Source organism: Thunnus maccoyii, chromosome 4 (genome assembly GCF_910596095.1).
Source record: "Thunnus maccoyii chromosome 4, fThuMac1.1, whole genome shotgun sequence".
Lineage (NCBI taxonomy): Eukaryota > Metazoa > Chordata > Actinopteri > Scombriformes > Scombridae > Thunnus > Thunnus maccoyii.
In genome coordinates this window covers 4,835,798-4,849,602 of record NC_056536.1, presented here as the reverse complement: position 1 = coordinate 4,849,602, position 13,805 = coordinate 4,835,798, and the positions used below count along the sequence as shown (strand labels likewise).

The 13,805-nt window shown below is 41.0% G+C and overlaps 1 protein-coding gene across 4 annotated transcripts; it reads right to left on the bottom strand.

Annotated features, from left to right (window-relative positions):
• Positions 1–404: 404 nt before the first annotated feature.
• kif3b (kinesin family member 3B) lies at positions 405–13,657 on the bottom strand. 4 transcript variants are annotated; one of them, XM_042409117.1, is made up of 9 exons: positions 13,553–13,657; positions 11,205–12,712; positions 10,929–11,030; positions 7,708–7,830; positions 7,173–7,291; positions 6,125–6,241; positions 2,919–3,024; positions 2,290–2,501; positions 405–2,062 (listed from the first exon to the last, which is right to left on the bottom strand). In XM_042409117.1, exons 2-9 carry the CDS (start codon positions 12,606–12,608, stop codon positions 1,957–1,959), a joined length of 2,289 nt encoding a protein of 762 aa, XP_042265051.1. In that variant the 5' UTR covers positions 12,609–12,712; positions 13,553–13,657; the 3' UTR covers positions 405–1,956. The 4 variants fall into 4 exon arrangements, with proteins under 4 accessions (XP_042265051.1, XP_042265052.1, XP_042265053.1 ...); XM_042409118.1 differs by having other exon boundaries at positions 11,205–12,715; positions 13,553–13,650; XM_042409119.1 differs by lacking the exon at positions 13,553–13,657 and adding an exon at positions 13,413–13,506.
• Between the last annotated feature and the right edge of the window lie 148 nt (positions 13,658–13,805).

Genomic DNA, 13,805 nt, shown 5'->3' with positions numbered 1-13,805 from the left:
GTGGTTAGCATTGACCTCCAGCTAGGAGATCTGGTGTCAGACTTGAAAGTCATGCAACCTAGAGTGTGTCCTGGAAAGGTGTTGAGCTTTCTCTCATCATTCCCCACCTCTGTGTCGTGTGCCCCAGGAAGAACAGCATCTACTGATTACAGCAACTTGTGGCAGAGGCCAAGTGTACTTTACTTTCTGGTCCGTACATTTACAATCATACACATTCATTTAGTTAAAAGAATAGTTGACATTTTGGGAAATATGTTTATTTGCCGAGAATTAGAGGAAAAGATCAATACCACTCTCATGTCTGTACACGAAATATGAAGCTGTGGCCAGCAGATTAGCTTAGCTTAGCATAAAGACTGGAAATGAGGGGAAACAGTTAGCCTGGCTCTGTCCAAAGTAAAAAAAAAAAAAAAAATCTGCCTACCAATTAATAAATGACATTTCTTGGCTGGGAGCAGTGACTTCCTGGAGTCTTGTTGTCCCTATGACATTGCCGTGTAACCAGTGGAAACTACTTGGATAAGCTTATCACCTCTAGCTTCATTGGAGAATCTTGATAAACCTCTACGACCTGCAAGGTGAGGATCACATGACCAATGGAGACAGCCGAGGGTGTCAGTATTTTTCTATATTTTAATTTTAGGTAGCCCTTCTAGCTTGTCTACTTGTACTGTAGAAGGTAAACAATGACGTAGCATAACATAAATGTGCAAAGAGAAAAACAACAGTAAAGCTTACAGTTACTCAGATTTTGAAAGACACATTTATGGATTCTTTCAATATGTATTTGGCCTACTTTCCAATTTCTGTATCACAGTTCTATTATCACAGATTTTTCACTCAAAGTCCTTAATGTGTGGGTCTATCGTCCAGCAAAAGTCTTCTACCTGCTCTGTTCAGAATGTCTATCTGGAAAAATGTCAAATAATGAGGAGGACACAGCTCAATGTATTAAATAGGCAACAAATGTCTTTTTCAAGAATCAATTTCTACTGAAATTTAAATATTCTTAAATCAACATCAAACCGACAGGCAGTGTGATCAATTAGATAACATAACTGGCAACAAACATGGCAGCAGATAAACTCGCTAGCTGTGGTGTAGCATTGCTACTCCCATCAGTCATGTGACACTTGCCTCATATAATAGCAGTTAGTCAAGAGTCTCCCCTAGCTTCATATCTACTGTACAGACACAAGAGTGGTATTATCTTCTCATCCAACTCTTGTCAAGAAAGCCAATAAGCATACTTCCCACAATGTTGAACCATTCCTTTAAGATACAAAACAACACACACACACACACACACACACACACACACACACACACACACACACACACACACACACACACACACTTTAAGTTCCACTCTAACATTATCAGAACCCCAACCACGGGATGAAAAACAGCGCAGTATGACATAAATCGATACCTTCAATATTCAGAAACACACTGACCAACACTTAGACACACACACACAGCCTGTAGAGTCCCCACCGTGTCACTTACACTTACAGTAGGACAGAGCACTCACAAAGATCTGGGTAAATATTAAGTGCATTGAGGATACTGCAGTCCATCAATAGGTGTTCTAAGCCCACCTTCATTTTTTTCTGTACATTAAGAACATTGTGAATACATATAAGACATCACTGGCATTGTGCCAAATGCAGGAGAACGATAACAGCAGTGTAGAGTGATGTGAGGCTTCATGTCATGCATGGCTGCTGTCCTGGTGTTGTACTAACTCACACTCAGGGATGATGAAAAGCTCATGACAACAGTTAATAGTGGTGTGGTTACAGTTAAGTTAAAACCTACAAAGCAGCATTAGTCTTAAAGTTTTCTCTGTTGTCTGCAGAATCCAAGATTCTGCCAACCTGGACAAACAAACCCCATTCTCTCAAAGTTGAGTCCCAAAGTGGAAATGTGCGCAGTAAAGGTTGGTGGAAGTTGTCACTTAGGCACCAAGCCGCGGGATTGTGGGTAAAGAGAGGATCCTGAACTGGAAGGGCTGAATGGAGAGGTCGGAGTGCTCGACTTCTTGCCTGTTCTTGGTCGACTGAATGACAGAAAGCCATGACAGATGATTAAACATCAGATGCATTGTGTGATTGACAGCTAAAGGTTGGAGCACACATGTTCAAAGATTTCTTTGATTCCTGTCAAAGTTGATCAAATACAAATATTGCAAGTACCAGTCTAACCACAGCATGTGTCACTTAAAAATGAATATAACTGAAGTCTGAAGGTGGAAGAGAGCTACAGGTGACAGTGGTTTTGACTTACCCAGACTTTGGTTTCTTGAGGCTGCTGCTGGCACTGGCTGGCGGGGTTGGTCCCAAGCTGCTGTGAAAGCCAGAGGCATCTACCTGGATCTCATCCTCATCCCTAAGAGCGTCCTCCAGAGCTGCAGCCACCTTTGGGGCAATAACTGGCTCCTGATACTCTTTAGTGGTCCGAGCCGGCAGGTCCATGTCCAGCATCAGGATGTTTTCAGCCTGGCGGAACAGGACAGGAGACAAATGAGTCAATCCAGGTACCTTGTGTATTTATTTAATATTTTTAAATGCGAGGGCTAGCATAAAAAATAAATGTGCTTATTGTATATAAGCATTTGATCATTTTGCACATTAATTGGGAAAATGTTTCACATGATATGTACATTCTGAATTTTTGTGCAGCTTGTCAACTTGATTTGATTTTGAATTTGATTGTCTTTGTAACAATCACTTATGATAGATTTCATTGTTTGGTTGTCTATACAGATCAATCTGCTGTATATGTGGCATCATCAGAGAAACAGGAAGAAGATGAGGAATGCAGAGGCATTTTTGTGGTTTTTAATGTATTGACTATGCGGTTTATATAAGTGAAAACATTAATCAAGAGAAAGGTGAGGAGGACGTGCAGCTTACTTTGTATCTCATGTCAGGCTTAATCATCATGGCCATGTGGGCGTGTTGACTTAGAGGCCTCCTGTAGCCAACTGCAGACAAAGGCCTGGTCATCATCTGATGGTCACTGAAGCATACAGTCACAGAGTTAGACAGTGTGTATTGCATCATGGGGAAATGCACTGTTCTACAGCTGTCCTGTTTAACTGCAGTATAAAATTGAACCCAAGTCAATCCTAAAGATTGATATCTGATATATTATAATGGATCTGAATCATATCAAATGCAGATCCTTTCTTTACTGTGCTCCACTTGGTTTTGTCCATCGCAGCCTACTAGTGTTGTAAAGTTGCAAATCCTGTAAATGTAACAGGATAACAGAAACCATCAGTTTTCTTTATATTTATATTACAGTGGAAACCGCTTATAGTGGTCATTTCCATCCAAGTCAAATTGATCATTATAAGCGGATGATTATTATAACCGTTTTTTTTCTTTTTCTTAATTTCTCATGCAGATTACCATCTTATTGACATTTGTATATTTATTACATGAATATAAAGTAATGAAACAGGCAGCTTTGCTATTTACTGAATTTTATGAAAGTTTCAAAATACAGCACAGCTGTTTCAAATGCTTGTTGTCTCACTGCTGCATCTCATTGGCTCATTTTTGGCAGTTTGTCATAACCTTCAAGGAGACTATGGTTTTTCATTGAGAGAAAATTACTTTTTTCTTTTCTTTTATCTTTTTTTAGGGTGCGGGGGTGGGGGCCACAGTGACAAAGTTGAACCAGTATCAACTTTTGGAGAAAAACAACCTATAACGCTGTACTAGGAAGAGGGGAGGACATTTCTCTTCATTTGATAACATTAAAAGTAAAGTTAGGCTTTGCTAATGGCTTCCCGTCTCATTTTTAAAAAAGACGAGAGAGAGAGGTCGAGCGAGCTAGAGAGTGGATGAGGAGAGTGAAAGTGGAAGCGAGAAAGCCAGTGACTGAGAGGAACAAATTATTTTCTGATTGTTTCACGGTGGTTACAAATAAACACGTCCACAACCACACCCCACGCCTCCACACAACCCTGCAGAGGTGCAATGCATTGCCTGATAATGGTGCCATGAAACATGAATAAGAGCCTGTTTTTAATTAGGTTTTCTTTTAGGGTAAAAAGAATGCCTTGTGATTGACTATGTTAAATATTGCTCTAGTTCATGATATATATATATCATGTATATATTATAATTACCTAAAAAGCAGACATTAGGAATTTTATCCATAAAATTTCTTAGAGACAAAATGAAATAAAGAATAAATTTCCCAGTTTTAGTCCTGTGTCAACTTATCTTTTGTATGTCAATAAAACATTTTTGAGTATTATTATATCAAAATCCCTGGCTTTTCTGTTCCTGTAATACACTTTCATATATTCGATGTCTCAACTTGAACTCAGGGGTATAAACAAAAATGTATCCAATTAAATGTGATTTTGGCCAACTAGCTAACCACACCCATCATATAAAACCAGCACTTGAGCGCTTGTGGATCGTTGTAGCTAGCAGAGTAATATAGTGGGAGATAGGGACAGGGAGAGTTGTGTGTTTGGATATCATTAGGCAAAAACTTTGTTTTCATTTCCAAAGGAATGTGGCTGAGGTCTGATTTATTCATTTCTCCTTTGTCCTCCTGATCCAACAGCAGGTGAAGGAGTGAGGTGTGTGTGTGTGTGGAGTCCTCTACAGCTCCATATCACACTGTATTCACAAAACCATTCCCACCTTTAAGCGGTCCAATCAAATTTAAAGAATTTGAATGAAATCTTCATGTTTCCTACACAACATCCACACTCAGTTTCCCTACTGATTTTCCAGAAAACGTAATATATAATAATATAATACGGTATATAGTGATATAATAACTTCTTTATATCACAATATACTTTATATCAATACCGTGACAGAGGAATTCATTCATATAAAGAAGTTGTTTTTGATAACAAAAACATAACAGTTGTACTGATTGATCTATAAACAGCAGACATTTGATCAAGAATGCTCATAAAACTTGTAAAAGTCAGACGCCTCGCGGTTTGGAAATTAAACTGCTGCTACATAATAGGACATAATGCGTGTCACTGAACAGCATGCAGATAACCAAGGCAAACCGGAGCTCGGTGCTCCAGTTGGATCTACATGGAGAGCCTAGGGTAACGTTAGCTGGGAGGCTAGCCTGCTAGCCTCTCAGCTAACGTTAGCCCATTAGCCCCAGCTCTCCATGTGGATCCAACCGGAGCACTGAGCCCCGGTTTGTTATTCAGGTTAAAGTGGGAAGAAGCAGTGAGTCTGACGGGCAGCTTGAGTGAAGTGGGTGGGGCCTGTTGAGGAAGCACTGGGACCGTCAGGGAGAAACAGTCTCCCGAGGAGCTGCTATGTTCGGCTGCACAGACAGGAAACACTTTGGCTGACAAGATGTACTACTCTGTTTGGAAAAACAACAACTTCTTTTTGGTTTATAAACGCGGTTGGCAACCTGCTTATTTGGTGCATTACCGCCACCTTCCGCTCCAGAGTTTGGACCAGAGATTAAATCCTACACATTAATCCTGTCTGTCTAATAAACTCAAAGAAAACTCTACTGCTCCACCCACTTGGCAGGTTCATTAAAGTTTTAACGCTGAGCTCCTGCACTCCAGTCTTCCTAAATTCTTCCTTCATATATTGTCTTTCTTGATCACACTTCACAATCTTCTACAATCTATGCTTGCATGCATAATAGTCTACTCAGCCAGCTGGAAAAAAATATGTACATATATCGGTATCTGCATCGCCAATCGACCACAATGAGTTGGAAATATCGGCATATCGGCAAAAAATACAATATCGCGCATCCCTTACTCGAACAATAATACATCAAAAAACATTGATATGTTTACATCTCTAAACAGTGAATGTAATGTCCATTGGCCCCCTGTGGTCACACCCCTCTGCACACAAACGGCCCTTCAGCTGGCATGCTGGCAGGGAAGAGGTGAGCAGAAATAAGGGAGTACAAGCTCTTTCAATGGCAGAAAACAGTGCAGGTTTGAATCCAGTGCTGGCCCTAATCTTTTAGAAAGATCCATCATACAAGCTGTTCACTTTAACACAACATATGTACTCAAGGTGGAGCACTAAATCTATTTAACCAGAGGAAGAATGCATAAGTATGGTGTAAATATGGTGTAACTTACTCCTCTATACGTGTGATAGGCCTCATCTTCCAGTATTCATCCTCCTCGTCGAAGAAAGCCCTGTTGACTATTTTGTTCTTCTCCTCTGAGGGAATGAAGTTCTCAATGATCAGATGCCTGGAAGGCAAACAGACGAGCCATTACACAGAGGTGGTTGCAGCACAAGCAGAGAAATGGTCAGATGAGACCAAATGAACATAAACACATAGACAGTCTTGTGTCTCTTTCTCTAATATGTGTTAATTATTGCAATGAGACAAGAAGTCTCCTGGTTTGAGGCAGTCGTTTAGAAATACAACACCTAATAAATTTCACATTAATTTATAATTACACATTAATATATTTAAGAGGAATCTGTCTGAACTAAAGTTGCAACAATTAGTTAATTAATTGGTGAGTCAATTGACAGAAAATTAAACCAGCAACTGTTTTGAAAATCATTAACAGTTTTAGTCTTTTTTAAAGGAAAAATCAAAACATGATCTGGATTTTTCAATGTGAGGATTTGATGCTTTTCTTTGTCATATATGAAAGTAAACTAGGTATCTTTGGGTTTTTAACTGATAGTTGAATAAAACAATCCGATTACCTTGGAACAGATTATTTATATTCATTAAAGTCTTACATTTTATAGACCAAACTGTTTAATTAATTAACTGAGAAAATAAGTGGCAGATTAATCAAAAATGAAACTGATTGTTAGGTGCAGCCCTAGTACGAACTGGTCTGACTAGATCCTAAGAAAGTAACAGTACACCTAGAAAATAAATTCTTAGTCTTATCCATTATTTAAGCATCATGTTAGCATGTAAAATCAAGTGTGTGTTCGTAATGCACACAGATACTTTCCATTGCCAATCTCTTTGCAAGAATTATTCCATAGACTGAGTGTTTAAGTCTGACAAGAAACAGTGTGACAGCAGATCCAGTTTGGAGATGATCATCATTATCCTCCTCAGCCACTGCAGACTGTGTTCGTAATAGACAAAATACAGTTGGAATCCATGTCTCTCTGGCAAGCCGGTAGTGCGATAAGCAGGCTCCATACTTGAGTTTGAGATCCCTGGTGAGCTCGTTCTGGGTCTGTTCCAGCTCCTGGCGCTCGTTGATGTGTGCCTCCTGGATGTCGTGGATTTCTGCCTTTACTGCCTGCAGCTTGGCGAACAGCTAGAGGACAGAAAAGGACAGTGGAATCCAGGATTACATGATTAAAAGGACTTTTAGAATATTCTGCCTTAGAATTTGGCTCAGATATACACCTGACTGGACTGGGCCAATAATGTATTCTTACCTGATTTGAAATACCTGACCTACTCACTAAACTGAGCATTTCATTACCAGACACAAAAAGCCTCACAAATGCTGTCCCTCAGACTTTCCAAATAAAACAGTCTTGCTGTATCTATGCTTTCAGAGGATCACATGCATATTTATGCTAACAGTGTATATTCATATACTCAGAATATGTTCATTTTGTACAGCACCCGGACTAGAAACACATGCAGAAAACAGTTTTAAGCCGGTCTGGATGGGAGACAGGAAGGACAGCCATTAAGTACACCGGCTGAGGTTGCAGCCGCTACCTTTTTCAGCTTCTTGGTTTTGATGTCGACCTCCTGCTGCAGAGAACTGTAGGTCTCCTTCAGCTCCAGAGTCTCCTCATCCCGACACTCCATCTGTTGCTGCATCTCTCGCTCTCTCCGTTTCTGGAAACACACACAATATCATCCATTCACAACTTCAGACCACAATGCTCCATGTGTTACCGGGCTAAACTAATCACTTTGCAGCTCCCACACACTATGTTATCTTCGCTCTTTATTATTATTATTATATATTTATTTTGCCGTTTTTCAGCATCTAACTAGTCCTACACGATTTGTTGATGAACTTCATTTCAGATGAGACCAAATGTCAAATTGTACATCCCCATAAGGAGATGCTTTTACTTTTATCATCTCTAGCATCTTCCGTTGATTTTATATAATTTTTTAAAGCATTAAAATTTATAATGGAAAGTCAATGGGAGCAATGTTTGAAAGCTCATATCTCAAAAACTAAAAGTGCTAAAGTGTTAAAATTGATTGACAGGTGGCCTAAGTGGAAATATGTAACATATTTCAAGATGGGATTTATAGCGCCAATAGGCCTATCCAAACAATTTTTGCACAGTGTATTCCTTGGATGGTACTAAGTAGACTGATATAGGCCACGCCCATTTGCGTCTTGAAAATGTTTCCGCCATTTAGAACACATTTTTTGCTTCTTTTGGCACATTTTTCATCCAATCTTCACCAAACTTGGTACATACCATATTTAGATGATCCCGAACAGAGCTTGTATCTTCATTTTTTGGTATCACGTACCACTTGTCTGTAATTGTTTACCAAACTTTTAAGGCGTGGCCTGATGCATTTAACAAGCCGTAATTTTTCAATGCTGATTCGAATCGACACTAAATTTGAGAATCTTGCGCATTTAATGACAGCCCACAAGGGGGCACTACTGTAATATTATAACATGATATTTCTACACTTCTGCTGTCTTCAGTGAAATGAAACTTGGTACACAAATTCTCCATGTCAGTGTGCAGGACATAGTGAAACATGGTGCCAATAGCTCCACCTTGTGGCCATTAGTGAAACACCACCATACTACTTATTCAGTTAAATATCTCTTAAATTCAACATTTCATGGTGACCAAATTCAGCAAAATTATACAGACGGTAATGTTGAACAAGTGTGTGGTATTTGATACAATTTCACCTGTAGGTGCAGTGTCTCCCCTATATTCATTCAGCAGCAGCGCACTACCGCTGCAAAATTATGAGCGCCATTGCTAAAATTTCAGACGATCATTAATGTCAACGAGCTACTAATGATTTTCTCTCGCACACTGTGCAACACCCTACATTATTGTGGATTTTTTAGTCATCCTCATTCTCTTCGTTCTTCAAAGGACATCTACGTGTTTTTGCAAGAGAAGCGTTGCTCCGTTAAGGAATAAGGCAGTGCGTGTATGTGTAACTGTGCGTGTGCAGTTGCGCGAGCGCAGAGAGCGAGCGGTAGAAACATGACGTGAACATGAGCGGAGCAGAGGATAAGTTTAGCACTAAGTTGTCATTCTGGCAGTAAATGTACAGTACAGACTGTGTGTCAGTTAATAAATGCAGCAGCTCCTCAAGAAAATACTCATCTATCGAAGGGGGTTAGCCCCGAAGTTAGCAATAACGCGTCAGCTTAACTTGACCAGGCTCACTTAAGGTGGACTGACTTTTAAGGTGGACCAGCAATTCTCATTTTAGTGTCAATCTCAGCCGCTCTTTAACAGAGAACGGAGAAGTGTGTGGCTGATGAGTCTCTGTCATATAACCCCCCCCACCCCACCGCTCCAAAGTAATAAAATATAAACAATAACAAGTACCAAGATGTGAAATCGAAGATGTGTGATAATGGCTGATAATGAATAGGGATACACAATGGATGGGAAATTGCTACAAACCAACAGACAAATGCTTAGATGGTGATTCGTAGTTTTATCTTCACTTCCAGCCACTTTATCAACTGATAAAAGACTGTCTGGAGGTGACTTTCAAAAACTCCATGATACATCTATCAACAATAATGAAATTGAAAAAAAGAAAAAGAAAAAAAAAAAAAAGTCTGATCACATCACATACAGTTTTTGTTCCAGACTGTTGTCATGTTGATGTGGCGCTGCACATACCACAAACTACACTACTGATCTCAGACCAGGTGTGCTGATTACAAGATGGGAGAAATCAAAGACTGAATCGAATGATCACGATGTTCAACACAAGCATGCGAGAAGTTACTGTGGGGAAAATTCTTCAGATTTTCATGTGCAGATGTGAAGCATTCTGTTCCAGACACATACTGTACTTGTATCAAACACAATTGCAGACTAATAGCACTGCTGGGATTGACATGAGGCACAGGAAAGATTCTGGCAGAGAAGAGAATATGAATTAACCTTTAATCTACAGAAATGGACCTCCTGCTCTGCTCTGTATATTTTGTCTTTGATGCATCCTACTATGTCTTAATTTCCAATTAAACTCAAACAATTAAACAATTACTGTCAAAATAGTTTAATAACCCATTTACTCCAATGTGCATAATTCTAGCGCTTGAGTTCCACCCAGAATATTTTGGCAGTGCACCACTTAGCTGCAGCATGCCGGTAGCATGGTTACTGATGTATGCTTGTCGGCTTAGCCAAGGTACCCTGGTTACCCATGCTTATGTAGTGTCACTGCTGTCATTATTATTAAAATATATGCCTTTATCTATATTGTGTCTCCTGCATCCCCCTCCCCTCTCTGTGACGGTCAGCTTTACAACTATAAACACATTTGATTTCCGACAAATCAGCATAAAACAGTTGTCAGCAGGCGTCCTGACTGCTTTTTGACTATTTTCTTCTTTTCTTTTTTTTCTGCGGTACCGAAATCATACTGAATCGTGACCCCAAAACTAAGGTATGTACCGAACTATGCTGCGCTTGTGTACCGTTACACCCCTAGTGGATTCCATGTCAACTTCAGGGTTTTTGTCTCAGAAATTCATCTGGGGCAAGCAAATTGCAGTCAAGTCTTGCAGTCTTCACTAGACACTAACAAAATCTCAAAAATTTCACGTCTTCTCACTCCACCTTATTCTTGCTACATTGAAAACAACTATTCTGTCAGCTGTGATCACATTTTTGCTCACTTGTGACCTCCAATTAAGAGAAAATGGTTCATTTTTCAGATGTTTGTACAGCTTTAACCTGATATTATACCTGCTCAGCTATTTCCTGCCTCTTCAGTTCCAGCATCCTCTGTTGTTCATTGGTGTGATCCACAATGTTCTTCCCCCCTACTAGGAGCTTACTCTCCATCGCCTGGAAAGAAAGAAAAGAAAGGATAAAACCAATTTTAATCACATGGGGCAAAAGGCAACTGACTTTCCACCAGCTGAGCTACATGAAAATTGCAAGAATTAGACCAGGAGCACATGGCAGGCAGCAGTTGCAGATGCATGCTGCATTTACAGTAACACTGGTAAGTCTGCTTACCTTAACTTTAGCTGAAAGCATCTCTCCAGCCTCCCGCTCTCTCTTCAAGTCTTCCATTTTCCTCTCCTTCTCTTTAAGCAACCGAACTTTCTCCTCAGCCACCAAACTGTGATCCTCCATGATAGCCTTCCTCTCTCTCTCCAGCTTCTCCTGCTGCTCCCGCCAGTAATCCCCTTTGTCCTCTCCATCTTCATCATCATCCTCCGTCTCTCCTTCTTCCAGGTCCTCACTGTCGCTCCCCTCCCCGGCCCTCCTCCTCTGCCTCCTCCTTTTCTTCTTTCCTGAGCGCTTTTGCAGCTGCTCCTTCAGCCTTGCAATCTCCTCCTGAAACTCCCTGAGCAGGGCATCCTTGGGGTCCTCGTTGATGCGTGGTTTATTCTTGATGTTCTTAGCCCTGTTGGAATAGCGCAGTGTTGTTAAGGTCTCCTCCACATTGTAGGATGCCGGACCAATGTTGGCAACCATGACAGTGCGAGCGTTGCCCCCCAAAGAGTCCTGCAGCAGACGGGTGAGTTTTGAATCTCGGTAGGGGATGTGGCTGCTCCTGCCGTCCACCAGAGCTGATATGACATTCCCCAAAGCAGAAAGTGACAGATTGATCTTTGTGGCTTCTTTAAGTCTCTCCCCCTGAGCGCCAGTCTTGGTCTGCCTTTCGCTACCGGCTAAATCTACCAGGTTCAGTTTTCCTACTCTGATATGGTTCTCTCCATCCACACCCAACTCACTGCACTCAACTGTAATGACAAAGATGGCATGAGAACGGGAGCTGTGCTCATTCATGTTGGTGGAACCCACAGAACGATTCTGGTTGCCCACATTCATGACATGTTCAATCTCCCGCACACTCTTGGTGACAAATGACGAAAGGTCTTTAACATACACACCCGTATCAGGCCTCTCCCTGAGCTCCAGACGATGTGATTGGTCCTTGGAGAGCAAGTCTCTGATCTCTTCTTGATAAATTTCTAGATATGATGCTCTCACCAGGTACTGCTGATTCTGGGAGCGTGAAATGTGAGTGAAGATGTGCTCAAAGGAGTTGGGGATCACTCCTCTCCTCTCTGGATCATTTCTTACCCCCTCCATAGTGTACGTTTTCCCTGTACCTGTCTGTCCATAGGCAAAAATGGTCCCATTGAACCCCAGAAGAACAGAATCCACCAGGGGCCTGAAGGTTTCATCATACAGATCTATTTGTTTAGAGTTCGAGTCATAGACTGAATCAAAAGTAAAGACTTTGGGGAGTTCACTGGCTGAAGTCTCCCTGGGGTTCCTGACAATTATTTGGCCTAATTTGACATCAACAGAGACCACTCTCTCAAACTTGGCTGCCCGCTCCTTTTCATTCATGGGGCGACAACGGACCACCACCTTGACTGACTCAGAGCTCTTGCTCTTGGACATGTTGTGGTGTGGCTGCCAACCCACACGGCCTGGCACTTTGTATCCTTTGCCTTTCAAGAACAGCTTCAGGAACAATTCGCCAGTAGAAATGCTCACATCAGAACCTGCTGGGCAACACACAATCAATGATTATTACCAAACTTGAAATGGCAATTGTCATGATAACACATTGCTAACCTTGATGGTTAATGCATTACACACATTTTTACATGCAAACTGATATACTCATTCACGTTCAATACAATATAGAGTTATTGCTAGACTTCAAAAATGATATAACCTATCTATCCTGTCACTGGCACCTGTATGGCAGTTCAACGTTCCCTAGTCTTGTCAACTTCTTATACGTTGAAACACTAGATAAGCTTGGTAAGACATTTCATACTATCGCATAACACCACAACAACACGCATGAGAACTAATGAGGTTAAATTTAGTGGGTCACAATGAAAAAACTCTTCCTAATTGACCAACAGTGGGAAGCGCATTTACACAGTTCTGACGATTAGGTAACATACCGGCCGGTGCTAACTAAATTTAACGTTAGCTAAATTTAACTGGCAGCTATAAACTGCTAGATCACTAACGTTCCTCAACGTTGGACCGTCAGGTGATGAAGTGACAGTCGTTGGGAGACCTCTGACAGCAGCAGCATGTTGATAAATGATTTGTCAAACTAGCGGGTCAGCTAACCAACATTAGCTGGTGCAAAATGTAGCCCGCAACTAGACCACAAAACCGGCCTAGCAACGGCAAACACACTGGTAACCTAAGCTACAAGTCTGGTAGCAGCATTAACGTTACCTGGCTAACGCGAGTAGCGAGGGCACAAACAGATTCACCATAACGCCATACAAAAATAAAAATAACAAATGAGACTTAACATCCGCGCAATACAAACATAGTTTTACATAAGACGCACTGAAACGTCGTTTAAAATTTACCAGTGGGCTAATCCAAAACTCCCAGTCAGCCATTAGCCGCTGCTCATCCCCGCAACGGTCACTGAGTTGCCAGATTCGAGCACAACCACCCGCAAAAGACGTACGTGAGAAAATACATTAACCCAAATAAAACATGTCATTCCGAGGTAGGTATGAACAGTTTGGCATACTGTCGCAACAAAAATCTTAATATTCATTCAGTTGTGAATAACGAGGTCGCCCACATAAATACATTATGGGGAATGTTCAAAGT

Excerpts from the sequence above, each read along its gene's own strand:
- kif3b (XM_042409117.1), bottom strand. The coding sequence starts at position 12,608 with ATGTCCAAGAGCAAGAGCTCTGAGTCAGTCAAGGTGGTGGTCCGTTGT. Across the intron at positions 6,242-7,172 it reads ACCAGGGATCTCAAACTCAA|GCATCTGATCATTGAGAACT; the intron begins GTATGGAGCCTG and ends TTTGCCTTCCAG. Across the intron at positions 2,063-2,289 it reads CTCAAGAAACCAAAGTCTGG|TCGACCAAGAACAGGCAAGA; the intron begins GTAAGTCAAAAC and ends TCTGTCATTCAG.